Genomic DNA, 21,365 nt, shown 5'->3' on the forward strand with positions numbered 1-21,365 from the left:
TTATTTTATTCTTGCAGAACTATTATGGAGCTGCTAAGATGATTTTTTCTGACAACCCACTTGGTCTGACTTGTGGAATGGTATGTCCAACCTCTGATCTCTGCGTAGGTGGATGCAATTTATGTGCCACTGAAGAGGGACCAATTAATATTGGTGGATTGCAGCAGTTTGCTACTGAGGTATGTAAAGTGTACACATGGCCCCTCCAGCAAGCACAAATATCTTAAAATAAGATTAGTCAATGGTGCTCTGCTGATACAAGACAAGTTTAATATGACACACAGCTAAGTATAAGTGATTTGTGCAACAAGCAGTACTTTTATTCAACAGCTTGACTACAAAAATGAAAGTTTACAAAACCATATGTCAAATTAGTTGCAATCCCAGCAGGTTATTAAAATACGTTGACTGAAAGTACATAAATTAAATGATCTGAAAATAGAACTTATTCATTAACTTTATACTAAAGTGTGGCAAGATGACCCTCTTCTGAAAAAACTAGCTTTCTCAACTGATTCTTTTTCCTGAAACATTCTCTAATCTTTATAGGTTGAAAAACAGCATAGTTTGTAATATTTGTTGGGTAATAAAGGTTAGAGAATTTTCAAAACCCTGAAACTGAATAATATTCTTCAACAATGTTAAGAAAAACATTAATTTATAGGTGAAGTAGGTATGTTATTTAGATAAAAATGTATAATGAAAGTATTCTTTTTTCACTATCCCATGGGCTTTGGTCCTGGTTTTCTCTTTTATGAATCCTTTGTAAATGACTGATTCTCTGGAAAACTCTTGTGCTCTCTGGGGTCTCCTATTTGTAGACAACACACGGGACAATTCCCACATATCATTTAAATGATTAGCTTATATGGAGGTTACAGTAAGATTGTCTAATCTGTGGAGACTGGTTGGCTAGAAGGCTGAATTAAATGCCTGTCAACACTAGATTTTTACTTAATGACTTACCTATCTGGTTTTGTCAACTTAAACACAATATATTCTTTCCTTTTAGGACCCTTCCCATAATATTCCTCAAGCTTAAGTCTCACTTTGCTTTTAGTAATAAATCAGGGTTATTCCCTTCCTGCTTTCTGACAGGTTAATTCTAAAGAAGGGCTCCTGGGAATAAGAAAATAGAAACAATTTGCAGTTGTGAGTTGTTGCAATAAATTCTTGGATTTAATTTCTTTTCTTCCCAAATTCAAAATTGTGTTAGGCTTACCCGACCAGTTCAAGGTATGATCTTTACAACCTGTGAAAATCCTTAGTTGATGGAGAAGATTCACATGAATTCCTCTCCATCTTTCTTTGGGGGACCCGTTGTCTCTTCTTTAAACCAGAGCAAGCTTGCCCAAGATGCAGAATAAAAGGGCACACACTGTGTATACCAAGTAACACAACAACATTTTGAAACAAAATGAGTTAAAATAATATTGTTATCTTGTTAGTGATCTCTCCCCCTCCCTCTGTTCCTCCCTCCTTCCCTCCTCCTCCCCCTCTCTCTCAGTGTGTGTGTGTGTGTGTGTGTGTGTGTGTTGTGTGTGTGTGTGTGTGTGTGTGAGAGAGAGAGCGTGAGAGAGAGGGAGAGAGAGAGAGGGGGAGGAAGAGACACTGTCCCTCTGGGAATTCTCACTTGGTTTAATTCCACTCTCTGGGAACACTATCCCTCTGGGAACTCTCACTTGGTTCTACCACCCATCCCCAAAGCTTGCTAAAATCTGAGCATGGCCACACTTAGAATTTTTCATAAGTATCGTATAATGAAGAGTTGTACATAAAGATTGTGATTAATGCATTTTAAGTGAATCCAGGAATTTAGAATAGGAATGATTTAGAAGAGGAATGAGCCTTTCTACTCAACCAATTATAATTTGTATAAGTGTGATTTCAATATCAAATCATGAATAAAAATATCCCTGTGGGAGCTACCTAGAAAAACTTTTTTATCCTTTTTTTTTTTTTTTTTTTAGGTTGGCCAGTTAGAGGGAGTGGTTTTAGAATGCCCTGTATTCTTTAGGTCTACTTAAATTTACCCAAATCTCAAAGTTTTTATGAATATAAGCAAAACATAAGTGACATGTTAAGTAAATCAGTGAAAAAAAGTGCAAAGTGCAAAATATGTTTTTTCAAACTACTAAACTATTGACATGAGTATTTAAGTCGAAGTGCAATATGATGCAAATAATTTATGTTTTGATTGTTTGATAAAACAGTGATCGATTTTTGACCTTTAAAGAACTAAAAATCTATTTTTCAACCAAATTAAGCAAAGGTTAGTAAAGCAGATTAAAATAGTGTGATATTTTTCAAAACTGTTTTTCCTGTAACTTGTAAGTGATTTTAAAAATATCAACTCAGTTGTCTGCCATTATTGGCTATGTACATCCTCTTTTTCCTCCATGTGAACAAATGCATGTGATTTGGAGGGGTTGTATTGGAGAAAGAATAAATCACACAGAGGATAGCCTGCTGCTGGATCAGAGACCCACTGCTTTCTTTCTTTTTGTCCTGTGTTGTCATTACTATTCAACCCTTTGCTGTTTTCACATTTGTGGTGTGAACACTATGACCTTGTTTAGGACACTTTTGTGTGTCCATTGAAGTAACCAGGCTATGGGGTGACTGTCACTCTTTCAAGGAGACAATTGTTCCTAGAAATAATATTGTAATCCTATAATAATATTGTTTAAATAAAATCAATTGAAAATAATAGTTTGGTATATGTTTTATCAATCTCATGAGAGTTTTTCTCTGTACAAATATAACTCTTGAAAATTTTATTCTGAAAAACATTTGAGTATTTTTTTGAATTTTTAAGAAATCATATAACATAACAAATAAAGGTTTATGGCTTTACCAAAAAACAAATAATATCTTCATTTTATTTAATAGACCACGTGGCTCTCATTTCCTCTCCAATTTAATTAATGAATTGTTGGAAAAGGAGAAATAAATGGAAATGCATCTTCCTACTCCTTGCCTAAAGTTTGAAAAAATAATCTTAAATAGAAACTTAACTGCATGCCAAATCAGTTCCCTTCTACCAACATTAAAGTGTTATTTTAATAGAGCAAATCTTCCATATATTCATCTTGGATATGGAGGGCTCAAAGCCTTAAAACTTTGCATTCTCCAAGTATATTTGAAGATAATATGAAAATATGTATTCTAGTAAACAATAGAGCAGGTCCTCTTTCAAATAATGTATTTCTGCAATACATCCCATCTATCAGACTGAAAAGTGGAGACAATAAAAAACAGTAAGTGTAGGCCCCAAATTAAAACCAGTCATCAAAAAGTTGAGTGTTTGTGTAAAAACTGAAATATGAAGTTGGGTATACGCTAGCTGTGTATTGGGTTGATTGGTTTGTAAGTAAGATGATCAAATGACTGAGATAGGTTGGAAAGTGATATTATTAATAATAATATCATTATTATTAGATGTGGCATTATTCATAATTAGTCTGGTTCTGCAGGCACCAACCAAGGCAATCCTAAGGCAAACTGGTTTGTGTGTACACTCGGTGTGAAGAGTCCTACTAAGTAAGTTTCAATTATACATACATGCTTTGATTGAACACTGATTAGAACTGTGTTGCTGTAGCCTGCTTTGAATCTGCAGATCCTGAGAAACATTGTAGTTTCTCAGGAAATAATACAGGCCAACAATTGAAAGGTTGTAGTAAACTTAAGAAGACATCCATTTCCATTGGTGTCCTTTTGAACTGAAGGAAACTAAGAATCAGAGTGATTAAAAATCACAGCTAACATTAAATAAACTCCTAGAGTCCTGTACAATGTTAAGTACTTTATTTAGAGCTTGATTAATCTGCAAAATAACCCCCCAAGTGAATACTATTATCTTCATTCCTTCTGTTCAAAATGGGGGAAACGCTACCTAGCTTACAGGCCTAAAGAGTTGTTTATCAACATTTTAAAGTGAGACATTACAAAAGTGCCATATGAAGTGAATGCTACATAGTAAGTGTATTAAAACTCTACACTTTCCCCATTTGATACTTTCCTTGGCACTAAGATCTGATCACCTCTAAAACCAAGTGACAACAATTAATGAAGATGGGATTATCAGTCCAAGGACGCCAGTGGAAATGCATGTCTTATTAAGTTTGCTACAACGTTTCAATTGTTGGCTTTTATTATTTCCTGAGAAACTACAGTGTTTCTCAGGACCTGCAGATACAAAGCAGGCTACAACAATACAGTTCTAATCGTTGTTCAATCAATGTTAGTTGATGTAGAAGACCGAGGCGGAGGGATCGCCGGAGCCCAGCAGGTTGACGCTGAGCATGCCGCTGCAGTCCAGCCTGGGTGACAGAGTGAGACTCCAACTCAAAAACAAAACAAAACAAAACAAAAAACCCAAAAAACAAAAGAAGCTGTTATCTTCATTTTAAATATGAGTAACAGGAGGCTCTATGATATTAATTAACTTCTACTGCCTCACGTTGTCAGAGGCAAGTCTAGAACAGGAGCTAGTGGTCCCTGCGTTATTTTGCAAACCCTCACCTGCCCCAAAGAGGGTTACTAGTCAGTGGCACAGGCTCAGGAAAAAAACAGCTTTTTGACTGCACATTCACAGCACTGTCTCTCATACCGAGTTGTCCAGCATGTGTACCTTGCCACCATACCTCTCAGCTTCTTGATTTTCTGTAAGATAAGAAGCAACTACATCAAAATAGATTGTGTAAAGCCAACATTTATGGCTTAGTCGTTTTCTTACTAGTGCATGTTACCAAATAATTTTTATTTTTTCCTTTCTTCTTTTGACAGTGGAGTGCTATTCTGTAGTCAGGAATTAATCAAGGTTTTGTAGGGCTCAAGATAACACTTTTGGTTCTTTCTATTAAAAATTATATAAAAAGAGCACCACAAAATTTAAATTCATGACCTAAAAAGGAGGCCAGTATAACCAGGATCTTGAAGTTTCAGCATTTGCCAGCAGTTTTCATTTAATTTGAAAAGCCTAAGTTTGATTTTGTGATAATTTGTACACAAGTAAAGTTGGGAATAAGCATAGGATGTTTGTAATACAGTTTGGCAAACTGGTCATTAAAATCTATCAGTTCATGTTCCTGATCTAAAACTAAGATAAATTGTCATGATAGTGAAAAATAACCAGTATTATGGCTAATATATTTTTCAGGTCATTTATTAATCAGATACAGATTAGAGAATAGTTGTTGGATTAATGATATCTTACACTTGTCTTGTCCCAAATTTCTATCACTTTGAGTAAGGTGTCAGTATACTGCTTGCATTTAAAATCAGATTATCAATAGTTTGTGAACTGTTCATACACACATGCAAGTGAATTATTTGAGAGCAATAAGGTATAGATTAAAAGAATACAATGAGCAGCAATAAAATAAATAATTTTGCCTGGTGAAATGTGGCTTTCAGGGATGCAAATACAGTAACATCTGTTAAGATCTGATTTGTATCTCTCCTTTTAGTCTTACTGCAGTGATTGATAGAAAAGAATAGTGTCTTGGTAGATTTCACTAAATATCTGACATTCTTCTCCAAAAATCTTAAGAAATCTATTAAAAATACTCAGTGCTGGCACAATAATTGATAATAAAACTATGCGGCTGGATGAGTTGCAAGATGACTTTCATCGCAATATTTTAGTTTGTTTTAAAACTGCCTTAGTATCTAGAGGTTTAAAACATAAAAATGAGCTGCGGTGATTTGGGGGTAATAACTTTGAAATTTACCCAAATGGCATGGTTAAAATTATTTGCTATTAGTTATTATTTCCTAGATTTGTTTTTTTGTAAGTCAAAATATATACAGTCTTGTGGACAATTTACAGTTTAGAATGATGGACTTTCATTGGTTTGAATCTTTACTTAAAAAGTGTACACTTTCATAAAATATATTTGATGAATAATAGTATAAAGTAGTATAATGCAATGTCATTGCAGCATCATGAATCATTTGTGAAAGGCATGATGCTACGAGTTAAAATTTAGACCACCCATTTTTTTCCAAAGAATAATGACAGATGGAACTTAGTAGCACATAGGAAAAAAAGTTAAAAGTTGAAATTAAAAGGAAGGTACCTCCCTTTTGGGGCTAGAAATGGCATGGAAGCCCCTGTAAGCAGGAGACTTGGGTCACTTTCTGCCAATCTCCACATTGACAGTCAGAAACTGCTGGAGAGTTTGAGTAGTCAACACATCATACATGGTGAGGCCTGGACTCCCCTACTCCTGTTGGAAAGTTAAGAAAAATAAATGCTGATTCTGTACAGGCCTTGTAAAACTACAGAAGGCAGACTATTGTTTTCAATACAGCAAGCCAGAATACAAAAATAAAAATATTATCCAAATGAAAACCACTACAATAACAAATTTATGTTTGGAAATTTTAAAATATACATTTGTAGGAAATTCATGGGTTAAAGAGGTTATAGAAAGTACACAATATTTATACTTGAATGAGAACATCCAATGGTCAACTCTAAGATGCAGCCAAAGTCATACTGATGTGGAACTGTGTAGTGTTATGTGTACATAACAAAAAAGAAGAATGATTAAGTGTAAGTGGGCAATGTCCAGTGCAGATAGTGAGAGAGAGAAAACAGAGGAAGAAGTAAATGAAAAGAAAAATATGATCCATAAAGCAAAAAGCTCATTCCTTGAACATGTTTAATGAATAATAATAATCAGTGCATTTCCATTATGCCTGCCTTCCAATTGCTGTGCTTTTATTATCATACCAATCTGCTTATAAGTAGACTTGGCTCCATCGTTTATCACTACTGCAATTTTTAGAAAAATAGTATTATTACAGAACAACCCACTGAAGATGATGGAATGGAGGAAGGTCTCTCTAGCCCATTGTCACGTTGCTCCCACTGTCTGTTGTTTCCTTTTTATCCTCTTGATCCCAGAAAGATCTAATAACTACTGCCCAACTTCTGGCAGCCTAGTTGTTCTGCTTCAGCCTTGAGCACGTGTCTGGGAGGTGACGGTCACTATAACAGGTATGAAGACTATTGAGACAAGTAGTGTCTGGGGATGAGGATCACCTCGATAGACATGGAGACAGTCGAGACTGTACAGTACAATGAGGTGGCCAGGAGACCCAGGAGACAGCCTGACAGGGAAGGGAAGTGAAGCTCAGGAGCTGAAACCTAAAATGGATCATGTCAGGTGTTCATCAAGGGCAGCAAGGCAGGAGTGGGAGTATATTCAAGGCAGAGGGAAAAGCATGAGCAACTTTTGAAGGCAAGAGCATGTCTGCCTTGATTGACTTGAACCTGCATAGAATTTTGAATGAATAAAGTTTCTCATAACTAAAATATGAACATCTATGCATTCAAATTGCATTTGCTCAGTTTAATTTAGTTGTGCAGCCTCAAGTGCCAAATATGCCCTTTGTATAATCATAATAATATGGACTGTAGTGTCAGAATAATAACTTGTGAATCAGTTCCATGTCTATAAAATGAACAATCCTACCTAAATTTGAAGTTTGCTAGAACTGGAGATATAAATGTTACACTGCCCCAGGACTGCCCCATACAAGAGGTGTTAATCACAAGAAGTTGTCATCATTGACTTGTTCCATCCTCATGATAAATTGCTGAAGTCATCATTACTCTTCAATTTCAGAGCTGGTTTTAGAGAGGTGAACTACTTTCTGAGATAACTTTTTATTTTTTTGATTTGACTTTCCTATCTTCTAGGTAGTTTTGCCTGCTCATGTATTCTGAGAGCTCCATTTGTAAAAATGAACCCTGTACCATAAGACATATGAGTACTGTGTTACCCCAGGGAGCTGCTTACCAGAGGTCTATATTTTTACTCATACTGATATCTAGGACATGCAGGGCACATAAAAATATTTACCAAATTGAATAAAACAGAATATCCTGATTTCAAATTCCACAGTATTTTTGCCATGCCAAAAGTGTCTCTCAATGATGTCAATTTTAACTATGTGAAAATTATGAAATAAACTTTTCAAGCATTATGAATACATCAATAATTCTGATAACTAAAATTTTTGCCATGACGTGAAGTTTTCTTCACTTCTGATACATTAGGAACAGTTCTCATTTTTGGTGTCCCTTTTCAATTGTTGTGAAGAAAACTGTGTCAGGTAGCCCAAGTATATTTCTTTTCAGAGAATGAACACAATGAATAGAATGTACTCAGTATTTCCTTTGACTTGTTTTACAAAAGGAAGCAAGTTACAAGAAAAAATTATATAGACATGTCTTCTCCTAGAAGACATGTAATTTGAGGTAACTTGCTTTTAGATGCACAAATAGCAATTTTCCTCCATTCAAGCATTCAAAAGGTAACCAGATTTTCCTCCCACTAATTAAATAGCTCAAGAAACCGAAACCAGCAAGATGAAAACTAATGTATTATTTCTATTAAAATTTGCCTTATACCTACACTGATGCAATAATATCCCTTTAGAAATTACCAGAAATTATTTTTATCCTATAATAAAAATGAAATCAGGTTAAATACTTGCCAAAATATAAACCTCTTATGAAGTATACAGAATGCAACCATCCTTTCACAATTCATCCTTCACCTACTAGAGATGTTCTGAAATCTCCAAGAATATTTTACTTCCCATGGTTTCCCAATAGTTTATATTTGCTATTGCTTGGTTAATAAGAACAAGCAGAGTAATTGGGGAAGAATTATAGCTATCATTTATAGCTATCATATTATTTTCATTAAGTACCATTTTAGAAATAAGAAAGATTAAAACAAGAAAGAGTGACCCCCAAATTAGACTTGGTAAATACCCTTGAATTTACAGTGCTGTGTCCTTTTTCATTTATGGAGCACTATGTAATTATTAGAAAGTTATAATTTTTTTGTCTCCAGAATGTGAGGAGACGTGGGGGAGAAGTCTCATGGTTCCATTTTGCATCTCAGTCTTTCCATTTTAAAAATCAAGATAGTCTCTCCTTTGCCTCCAAATAATGTGAAAGTTGTGGAGAAAATGCTAGTAAAGTCAATTTGAATAGATGCAATAAATGCACTTTCCAGATGAATGAAAGGTCAGAAATTCCAGGATGGTTATGCAAAGAAGTTTACTTTAAAATGTTCCTCAGAAAGAACATTCACTTGTAAATAAATGCTCTTTATTATCACTAAGGTAAAACTGTTTCCCTCAGTGACTTTTACAGATTTGTTGAAGCATACCACTAGAGTTCAGGAATTTTGAAATTCATCAAAATCTTGTTGAGTGTCTGCTATGTGATAGAACTCTATTGTGCCCTGGGACTATGAATTGGGAAGAAAAACTCTACTTCCAAAATAAATGGGGAATTGCATTTATTTTTTTCACTTAATAGCATAGATTGCATGCTATGCTATTAAGTGAAAAAAATATGTTAAGTTCATAGCAAAATGTCTAGCAGATAATTAGTGCTCAGTTATAGCAGCTGTACATAATTCACAGCAGTAAACCTAGGAATAAGCCCCCAGAGAGCTCTTCCAGGGCTGGTTCTAGGACATTTTCATTTTTTTTTTATAGCACAGTGTGTGCTATGTTGTAAGGCTCCATAATTGTTTGTTATCTACTACTAATGAAAAAGGTAAAATAATATTAAAATAGACCAAGTGCTGTAACATTTGAGGAAAGAGAACACCTGAAAAAGGACATAAACAAATGTGATAAGACAAGAAAAGTTATAATGATAGGAAAAGAAGATATAAACTGTCTTTGTTCATGGAAGACATAATTGTTTATACAGAAAATCCAAAAGAATTTCAGATGAACTGAGAACTCCAGTAGAAAAACTCTTGGAATTTATAAGCAGTTATTCCAACTTTGCAGGATACAGGTGAATATACAAAAGTAAACTGTGTTCCTTTACACCAGCAATAAATAGTAAGAATTTGAAATTACAAATACACCATTTACATTTGCAAATACTTGGGTATAAATCCAACAAAAATATGTACAAAATCTATATAAGGAAAACTATAAAACTGTGATGAAAAATATCAAAGAATAACTAATAGAGGCATGTTTCATGTTCTCAGGTAGAAAACTCAATATTGTCAAGATGTCAGCTCTTCCCAATTTGATCTATAGATTCAATACAATCCCAATCAAAATCTTGGCAACTTATTTTATAGATATTGACAAACTGATTCTAAAGTTTATGAGGAGAGGCAAAAGACCCAGATTAACTAGCACAATATTAAACAACAAAAGTTGTAGGATGATGCTACCTGATGTCAAGACTTATTATCAAGCCACATAATCAAGACAGTGTGGTATTGTTGAAAGAACGGACAAATAGATCACTGGAACAGAAGAGAAAGCTCAGAAATAGATTCACATAAATACCATCAACCTTATTTGACAAGTGAACAAAGGCAATACAATGGAGAAAGCATAGTCTTTTCAACAAATGGTGCTTGAACCACTGGATTTGTGAATGAGTTGTGAAATACAGCCATTACGAAAAGTTAAATTATGTAAACTTGTAATCATAAAAATCGTATTAAAATACATATTATAAACAAATGTAACAAATACTTACAACTCATTGCTTTCTAATTATTTACTTAATTTTCTCATTAACAGTGCTTACTAGGTTATTGATGGCTAAATTATATGTTAGAAATTTTAATTTCTACAATGTGTGAAATGTCCTATAATTCATTATCCACTAGCCATATAAGTTATCCAGTACCTGAAATATGGCTAGTGTTACTGACGACCTAAATTTTAAATTTAATTTCGGTTTCAGTTTGAATATTCACATGTGCCTGGTAGCTTCCATGTTGGCCAGTATGATTTTAGATATACACTATCTCATAGAATTTGAATACTAGGTAAATAAAGTAACGAAGATTTGCTAAGTGGTCAGAAGCTTTTCTAAAGTGCTTTACAGGTATTAGTTCATTGAATGCTCATAGTAACCCTATGAGATAGGTGTTATTAACCCCACTTTACTGTTGAGTAGACTAAGGCATAAAAATAGTGAAGGATTTATTTGATACTGTATACTATGAATATAGTGGGAGTCAAGATTCAATTCCAAGCAGTCTAATTTCAATGCCATACTTTTAAAAATATACCATCTTTTGTGCTAACACTTACAGAAATGTTTAAGTATTCACTTCGTTAGAAATACTGTCAAGGTTGATCTAACCTGCTATAAAACAAAGGGGAGAAAATCCAATGCAGTAAAAAGTTGCAAAAACATGGGCTGTTCTTCCATTTGCTTGTGTCATTTACAATTTCTTTCATCATTGTTTTATAGTTCTCCTTGTAGAGATATTTTACTTCCTTAGTTAGGTGTAGTCCTAGTTATTAATATTTTATTTACTTTTTTATGACTATTGTGAGTGGGATTGAGCTCTTGATTTGGTTCTCAGCTTGAGTGTTGGTATATAGGAACACTACTGATTTTTATACATCGATTTTGTATCCAGAGACTTTACTAAAGTCATGCATCAGGTCTAGTAACTTCTTGGAGGAGTCTTTAGGGTTTTCTAGGTATACAATCATGTCGTCTATAAACAGGGATAGTTTGACTTCCTTCTTGCCAATTTGGATACATTTTATTTCTTTGTCTTGCCAGATTGCTCTTGCTAGGACTTCTAGTATGATGCTGAATAAGTGTGGTGAGAGTGAACATCTCTGTCTTGTCCTTGTTCTGAGGGGGGATGTTTTCAACTTTTCTTGGTTAAGTAGGATGTTGGCTGTGGGTTTAGTGAACTGACTCAGAAACAGAAAACCAAATACCGCATATTCTCGCACCTATGTGGGATCTAAATGTTCACAAGGATGGAACAATAGACATTGGGGACACTGATAATGGAGGGGGTGGGAAGGAGGGCTAGGATTCAAAAATTACTTATGGAGTATAGTGTTCACTGTCAGAGGAATAGGCCACCTGAGAGCCAATCTCCAGCACTGTACAATACGTCCATGTAATAAACATGCAAGTGTAGCCTTTGAATCTAAAATGAAGATGGAAAAAACACATTTACCCAAAAAATGGCACAAAAAAAGCAGAACAAAACAGGAAAGGATTACCAATTGATAGAGTAGTGTATCGCGCAGAGCAATGTAATGAGTATGTAGTAAACAACTTGTAAGTGGCAGAGCTTAGAGTGGAGCAACTCGGTGCTAACCCTTTAGGCTCCAGTGCATGTCCAGGCTGTGATGCCTGTGGAGGAGTGTGCTCACTCCATGTCCTCAGACCCCCAAGAGCTTTCAACTCTGTGTCGGGCACAGCTAGGGATTCAATAAATATATATACATTTAAATTCAATGTTTGCACTCAATTTATTAAAAGTGTTATTAAATATAATCAAATATTCTTAGGAGAAAATGTATACACATTATTGCTACTTTATTTACATATCACTAGCTAGAATTGGTGTCAGATATGCACAGTGTCTCAAAACTTAACTATTTTTTGCTTCTGAGTGATTGCAACAAGGCAGACATTTCACAAATCCTATTCTATTTGGTCATAACACCTTACCTTCACATTATAACACATTTTAACCTGAAAAATTATTAGTAATCACGTTACATTCTCTTCCATTATTGTCAGCAATAAATACTCCTTTTCAAAAATCATATGTCTCCTGTTTTCAAAGTCTGTTAAAATGCAATGTTAATTTATAAGTACTAGCAAATTTTAATGTGAGAAAGTCAATTTTTTAATAATTAGCTCACAAAGATAAAAGTACTCAACTAAATGTAAAAGAAATTTGCACTTATTTAACCTGTAAATGAAATCAGCTGTTTTTCTCTGTTAATGTTCAGTGTATGTGTTAAGTATCTATTTGTGAAAAATACATGAAATCTCACTTTGGGAAAATATAAATATTTCAGCTACATTTTTATTAATGGTTCAGTAATTTTTCATTAATTTAGAGTTAGAATTTAGCTCCCTGTTCACATTGTTTAGAAAGAAATAAAAAGTAGCAGTATATCATATTTCAAAAATAATATGAAAGAAAATCTATACTACTTGGATAACTCAGAGAAGGATAGCAATATCTATTAATAATGTGCAAAGTATACAGGGTAGTGGAATAAGAAATTATCGTATTACCAATTTAATAGAATCTCTTTATTAGTTACTATGTACTATGAACATGTATAAAAACACTGGAAATTAAAAGATGAATTCAAAGACGGTGTATACCCTTAAAGATCTTTTGGTCTAAGGGAGGAGGCAGATCAGTAAACAAGTAAAATGTGATCAAGTATTTGAATAAAAATACCAAAATGTGATGGGAATATCTGTGAAAGCCATTTAGCTCAGTTGAGAAATTGGACCTTGGAATATTTGCTAATAATCTCTTCTTTAACTTTTAAATGGCATGATTTGTCTGTTCTTTATCTATTTTGAAGGGCAGACTTTATTTATAGTAGCTGGTGTGTGTGGGATAAGTCAATAAAACATAAGGGCCTGTCTTTATTCCTCAGTTCCAGGAAAAGTGACATTGATCTCTGCCTGGACTTCCACAAGCAGAGAAAGTTATTGCTTTGAATTATTCAATGCAAATCACCCTGTGAGGTAATTCATTAAATATTATAAATGAATTACCTAAATTATGAATTTATTCACAGGCCACCACTAATAGTCAAGTTTTGATGAGAGGAGAATAGTGAGAATATTTTGATTTAGTTCTTCTACTTTTAGCTCTGACAAATTCTCTTTATAGATTTAAAATTATAGTTTAGTGCCTATAGGTTTAGAATTGCAAAATCTTGTTCATAAATTGACCTTTCTATCACTCTGAAATGTTCTTTAAGTTATTAATGCACCTTACCTTAAAGTCTAATATGTCTGGTATTAGTATACATATATCAGTTTTCTTTTGTTAGTGTTTATTTGGTGTCACTATTTTCAGTCTATAACTTTGTACCTCTCTGTGTCCTTATATTTAAGGTGTGTATGTTTTACAACTTTTGTCTTTTAATTGGAATCTTACTCTGTTTACATTTAATGTAATTTCTCGTGTTTATGATTGTTGTTTACTTCTTTATTTTAGAGACAAGGTCTAACTCTGTTACCCAGGCAGGAGTGCAGTGGCATGATTATAGCTCACTGCAGCCTGGGCTCAAGTGATCCTCCTGCCTGAGTCTCCCAAGTAACTAGGACTATAGGTGTGCACCCACCACACACAGCTATGTTTGTGTTTATATTGACCATCTCACTATTTGTTTGTTGGTTTGCTAGGCCCTCCATCTATTTATATTAATTTTCTCTCACTTTTAGAATAAAGTATTTCTTTAAAATTTCACATGTTCCCAAAGAAGCTAGGTATATCTTCCTTTGCTAAGTACATTTTAATAAATTTACAAGCTTAAATACATTTTTCTAAAATATTGTCTTAGTAGCGGCTAAGAGATAGAGACATATCCTAAACGGATGGCAGTCTGACATACATAAGCACCCTCATCCCCTCCTTGAAAATGCTGTGGTCTAGTACACATTTACTATTTAACTTCTCATGTCTTGTGCCAAGCATTTAAGTTTTCATTTTCCTTAAACCCCATGTGATGTTGTTACTTTCTGTAGTCAATATTCATTTGCATTTACCCATTTATGTATGAATTTCAGTGTTTTTTTTTTTAAATTTTTTCTGCATTTTTGTGTTTCTATCTGGAGTAATTCTTTCTTCCTAAAGAACTTTTTTTTTTTTTTTTTTGAGTTGGAGTCTCACTCTGTCACCCAGACTGGAGTGCAGTGGCCGCTCCCGGCCACTGCAGCCTTGACCTGCTGGGCTCCAGCGATCCTTCCGCCTCAGCCTTCTGAGTAGCCAGAATTACAGACATGCGCTACCACGCCCGGCTGATTTTTTGATTTATTGTAGAGATGAGGTCTCGCTGCCCAGGCAGTTCTCGAACCCGCGGGCTCAGGCAATTCACTCACCTCAGCCTCCCAAAGGTGCGGGATTACAGGCTGTGCCACCGAGCCCGGATCTAAAGAACTTTTTAAAATTTTGAGTATTCTTTTGTACTCCTTTTACTGCAGCAATAGACTCTGCAAATATCTTTATTCCACTTTCACCTTTGAAGGACATTTTTTTTCTGAATAGAATTCTGTGTTAAAAGTATTTGCTTTCAATACTTGAAAATATTATTTCATTGTCTTCTAACTTCTGTCATTCTTTTGAAGAGGAAAGCTGTCAGCCTTATTTTTACTCATTGTGTCTTGATTCTTTGGGTGTTTTGGTGCCTCTTTTTCTTACTTTTGTTTCAGCCATTTCACTGTGATTCTTATAAGCTCTTAAATATTTACCTTGTTTAAGGTTTTAGAAGACTTATCCTTTGATGTCTCTCCTCAGTTTGGAGAAACCTATGGCCTATTTCTCCAAACAGAGCTTCTGCTCCCATTTCTCTGTCCTCTTCAGTTAAGACTCCAGTTATGTGTACATTAGATCTCTGAATGCTGCCCTTTTAAATTTAAATTTTATATTTTTTCTCTGATTAAATTACTTTTTTTTTAGATCTCTGTATGCTGCCCTTTTTAATTTTAATTTCATATTTTTTTCTCTGATTAAATTTATTTTTAGTAAATTTCAGTTTTCTGGTGAAGTTTACATCCTTGTTATATATTTTTAAGCATAATTATTCATAGTTCTTCTAAAGTTTGTGTTTGATAACCACACTTTCTGGATTATGTATGCATCTCTGTCTATTTTTGTAGTTTTTTCTCATAGCCCTGGGTTTTTAAAATAAAAACCCAGCATTGTATATACAAACTTATAGGTATTGTGGTTGACTCACTATTCTCACAGAAGTTTCTCCCTATCATGCTATAGTTAGAGTGTGGGCTGAACACCTTCCTTCTGATCCATGGCTGCGTTGACTGGCAGCACGGTGAATTGCCTACGTCTGGTCCCCACTTGTACAGCACGGCCCACCTGCAGCCCCAGCTTGTGCTGGGGTGTTTAGGACCCTTCCTTCTGTAGTTACTCCCACCCTCCAGCTTCTGTTCCCTCTGGACCCTCAGAGTGCAGAAAGCTACTCCCTACTTTGCAGGTGTTTTCTGTTTAGACCCTTCGCTTTTGTCCTATGCAGCTTAAGAATTAAGCTCACCTTTGTGTGTGTGTGTGTTCTTTCTTTTACTCCAGGTTACTAGCCTCCTGCATTTCCAAAACACTGTGTCTTTCCTGTTTTAGAGTATCACCAACTTCTCTTTTCTGAGTGGTAGTCCTCTTCAAGATTCTGGCCTTCCTCCCTTTGCTGAGAGTGGCCAATGCCTAAGGGACACGTGACTCCCAGCGCCTCTCTTCCCTGCTGTTCCTTTTTCTCTGAGGTCTTAGCACCTTTGTGGTTGGTCTGCTTCAGTGCCTCCCCAGCGCTTCAGCTGCTGCTTTTAAGACTCCCCTTTTAAAGCTAACTCATCCTCACCAGAAGCAGAGGCCAAGACATTATTCACTGACTGCCTACCATGTGGCAGAGCAACTCTAAATGTTGGTAGTACAATGGCAATATGTCAACATAGGACATGTGTCCTGGCTCAAGGAACTGTTCTTGTAACTGACATGGAAATGGAACACCTATATAGATATGGCAGTAGGTGGTTGTGTTAGAGATGTACAAATTACACTGTAGGCACTCAGAGGAGGAGCCTGTAACTTACCTTAGAGGTGGGAGTGAGAAAGATGATTCAGGAAGACTTCCTAGAGGAGGTGTGACTCTACAAAGGCATTTCAAAGAATGAGAGTTAGTCAACCATACGTCCTCATCTACTTGACATAACACAACTTCTAAAATGGCATATTAATGCCCAAAATGTACTGCTTGCTGCTGTTTAAAACACAAATGGATTTGAAATGTTAAAGATATGTTTGAGGATGTAAAATTTAGCTTAAAAATTTTAACAATGGTAATTGATTTCTCCATAGGTGTTCAAAGCAATGAATATCCCACAGATCAGAAATCCTTCCCTGCCTCCCCCAGAAAAGATGTCTGAAGCTTATTCTGCAAAGATTGCTCTTTTTGGTGCTGGGCCTGCAAGTATAAGTTGTGCTTCATTTTTGGCTCGATTGGGGTACTCTGACATCACTATATTTGAAAAGCAAGAATATGTTGGTGGTTTAAGGTAATGCCTACATTTATTTCATGTTTATAGTGTCAAAAATGATGGGGTAAAACAATTATGAATATTGTTGGTTCATAATCATATAGAAACTTCAGGCTCACAGATGGTATTTTAAATGTTCTTTTTCCAAATGCTCAAATTTTGATTACATTATTCACTTTAAATTTTGCAGTTGGCTTTAAGCAATATTTATTTAAAATTTTCTCTGTCTAGTTCTGTGAATTTAAGAGAAATTCCAGAAAAATATTTTTTGATTATAGGAACCAATGATATGAGAAATTATTTTATCTCTGTGAATCTTTCCTTTAATAGAGATGCATATGGGAATCGTGGATATTAGAGATGGGGAAAACCTGGCTCCGGAGAATATTGAACTCTCAGTTTTGTTGTCTATGTAGATATGCTGTCCTGCTCACATATTTCAGCTCACAGTTTCTTAAGTCTTGCATTTGATCACAGTTTTGTCCGCATCTGTTAGAAATATTTTCTATTTAAATGTACATTTTTGCAGCATTTATCCAATAAATATTGTACTAATATTTGATGCTAATAAGTGTCATTATTATGAACTAGAATTCAATCACACAGTCATTTTATTTCCATGGAGATTCAAACATTGAAATGGGACTTTAAATTTAGAAATAAATGGAATGCTACACTGGAAATATATTGCCATTATAGTTATAACAAAATAAAATTTATTATAAGTAGGGATTTGGTAGTGCTTAAAACATTTTATGTAAAAATGAGAAATAATTTGGGTGGTAAGTGGATAATATTACTAAATTACTTTTACTACACGTGTTCTCTTATATCAAAAAATGAAGGATTATAAAATACAACTATTTAGAATATCTGTTTTTATACTTAGCATTTAGATTTTTAGGGCTACTGACCTATTTGTATGGAATAAATTTACTATTTTTAATAATCACAGAAAATATATTTAATGAAGTTGTGACTAAACTTTGTGAGACCTCTTATTTTGGGGGGCACTTGTGAATATTTGTTAATATATGTATAAATTTCAACATTGATCAATGTGCTAAAACTAAGGTAAAAATTATCAGTGATTTGTGTCATTGATATAAATATTTTTATATATTTATTGACATAAATATTTATAAGATATCATTAATATAAAATTATTTGACTGAATCATCATGTAAAAATATCACATCCTGGGAATTCCCTTTAGAAAGGATATGAAGTATAAATAACCTGATTGTTAAGAAGTAATTATTTTTCTGTATTGATGGTTCATCACTATGAAGATTGCATGTATTACATGAATTTGTTTTTCTGGAAAGTGAAATACCCTATATATTATTTTGTTAAAAGGATTTAGACTGTCTTTTAAAATGGTGTTTACCACAGCTTTATTAATTAGAAAAAACATAATTTATATTAATAACATATATGTAAGCATCATATATTGTTTTTCAATTATACACACCAGTGAATATTTGAGCTAATTTAAAAAATACGAACTTAATTGTTGTGTATCCTGGTAGACTAGGAAAAACCTCTTTGCCCCTTAATCGTATTTTCACAAGAAGCCTATGGTGGAACCTGTCCTCTTTCTGAATTATTCTTTGTTGTCAGTTTTAGTAGATTAGGGTTATTAGAGTGTCTCTTTTTTTAACTCAAATGCAGGATGAGCATTTTAAATATATAAATTCACATTAAACTTTTCAAAAACATATTTGCTATTTTCTTTTTTTTTTTTGAATTGAAGTCTCACTCTGTCCCCCAGACTGGAGTGCAGCGGCACGCTCCCGACCACCGCAGCCTCCACCTGCTGAATTCCGGCGTTCCTTCCACTCAACTTTCCAAGTAGCTGGAAGTACAGGCGCATGCTACCATGCTCGGCTAATTTTTTTTGATTTATTGTAGAGATGAGGTCTCGCCAAGTTGCCCAGGCAGGTCTCGAACCCTCAGACTCAGGCAATCCACTCACCTCGGCCTCCCAAAGCGCGGGATTACAGACTGAGCCACCGAGCCCGGCTATATTTGCTATTTTCTAGTGGGACAGACTCATGGCCAGACGTGTTGTTTTTGGTTGATTATAAAAACATTTATTTCTTTCCTTTGCCTTGAAATCTTCCCAAAGTGGAGACAGTATGGAGTGTTTAATTGGTTTCATTCATCCTGTCCCACAATGGAGGCACTTTTTGTCACTGTTACAGGATTATAAAAACTGACCCTAGAATTTAGCCAGAATTACAACCACAAATTTTTTCTCTTCGTTTATTTTCTTGCTTCAGCTGCTTCTCATTCTCTTCTATCTTCAAAGTGACTAAAAAGATTAAATTGACTTGTATTTGAAATCAGTTGCTTAAAGAGGTGATGTCAAGTTTTGTCTTTCCTCCTCCTTTGCATCCAAACAGATTCTTTTATCTCTGGTGAATTAGGGTCACAACCACTTTTTAAAAATCACTAGATCAGTAAAAAAATATCTGGGACTTCATCCCTATTGTATTGGACACAGTTGATTATTTTTTATCCTGCAACACATTCATAAAACAATCAGTATCTTTGCTTTCCTCCAATGGTGGATTCTTTTTTTTTCTATAAGAGCTTAACAGGGTTAAAGAACCTAATATTATGATAACAAAGATAAACAAAATGGTGTTAAGAGAGTATAAGTATACCTGTGAATCTATACTGTCTAGTCTTTTCTCTTAAAATCTAATATATAGGCTGGATGCATTGGCTCAAGTCTGTAATCCCAGCATTTTGGGAGGCTATGGTGAGGGGATTGCCTGAGGCCCATGGGTTCAAGAACAGCCTAGGCAACTTGGCAAGACCTCATCTCTACAATAAATCAAAAAAATTAGCTGGGCGTGGTAGTACACGCCTGTAGTTCTAGCTACTTGGAAGACTGAGGCAGAAGGATCGCCTGGGCCCAGCAGGTCAGGACTGGGGTGGCCGTGAGCATGCCACTGCACTCCAGCCTGGACAACAGAGTGAGACTCCAACCCCCCCCCCCAAAAAATATAATATATATGAATTTTGGCACTTTTGCTAGGTGGGATAATCAGGTTGATGATGTCCTTTACCTTAGCTATTTCAAACGCTACTGTGCTTTTATTACACCTATTGCATTTCATGGTGATTGCCAATAAAGAAAAATGAGATCTAGGTATAATAGTTATAGCAATAGGAAATATTTTGAGAATGGTGATGCAATGCAAATTTAAAGTCTGGTATCTGTACAATAATGAACTGAAGCAAAACTCAAAGGATGAGAAATGTGCTTTAAGAAGAATGGAAAGTTGTTATAGATAAATTCCATTACATGAAAGAAACATGAATATAGAAGAAAGACGATTTTTTTCATGTTATCTGACATTCCACTGACTGCACTGAAGGATTTATGGTTGCCGCAAGAAAAAAAGTCTTTCAAAGCCTTAGATTGTTACAAGAGCACAGATAGAAGAAAAATTTGCTTTAGTAAACAACAAACTTGGGAAGTAATCATTTCTACCAAATTCTGTCTTTTGTCTTTTTATCCTTTCTCACCAGGCAGTCTCCAGGGTCAGCTCATTCTCTTTCCTGATTTCTCTGACCACCTACATGTGAATACTTAACAGTCTCTACCAGCCCTGACTGCTCTGTCCTGAACAACACACCTACATGTTCAAGTCCTGGCCATCACACACTTCACACACTTCACACACCTCACAAACCTCACACACCTCACACACTTCTCCACTGCTCTTCCCGAGTCTGCCATCTCAGGGGATGACATCACCAACAAATATGGCAATCATCTGGACCACATGTGCCATTTTCTCCCTTTCATTCCATATACTTCTACTTACATCCTATATAAAAATCCAGCATAGGACTTAGTCAGAGGAAGGCACTCAGCCTCACAATGAGTCTGGATGTTGTCAAGATTCTCATCTTGCTGCACTTAGTCTGTTTGGCTGGAATTCTTTACTCATTGCCCATGATTTCTGTTTCCCTGACCAGCCTTTTGAGAGCATGCATCCGATCCTAATAATAGTCCATGTTCAGTCCCAAACCCATGGAGCCTGCACCTATCAAGTCTGGGTGTTTCCTGGTGTCCACATGCATTCGTGACAATTCAGGATCCTCCTGCTTGGCCTTTGAAGCAAACCCTTCTGTGAGGGCCAGAACATTCTGGGGTCCCCTGAGGTGATATAACTGGAGTCCACAAGTCAGTTTTAGAAAGCTGTGTCTCTGACCTATGCCCAAATTCATTTTTACACATAATCTTACATTTCTAACTAGC

General features: G+C 35.1%; 1 protein-coding gene across 1 annotated transcript in view; it reads left to right on the plus strand.

Annotated features, from left to right (window-relative positions):
- The window catches only part of LOC103263796 (dihydropyrimidine dehydrogenase [NADP(+)]), a 405,431-nt gene that overhangs the window by 21,095 nt on the left and 362,971 nt on the right, over window positions 1-21,365 (plus strand). The window contains 2 exon segments of the mRNA XM_021714144.1: window positions 18-179; window positions 16,905-17,101. Of these exon segments, the coding sequence (XP_021569819.1) occupies window positions 39-179; window positions 16,905-17,101 (338 nt within the window). The 5' untranslated portion in view covers window positions 18-38.

The sequence above is a fragment of the Carlito syrichta genome, unplaced genomic scaffold, assembly GCF_000164805.1.
Source record: "Carlito syrichta isolate Samal-C Ts95f unplaced genomic scaffold, Tarsius_syrichta-2.0.1 Scaffold305265, whole genome shotgun sequence".
Taxonomy (NCBI): Eukaryota; Metazoa; Chordata; class Mammalia; order Primates; family Tarsiidae; genus Carlito; species Carlito syrichta.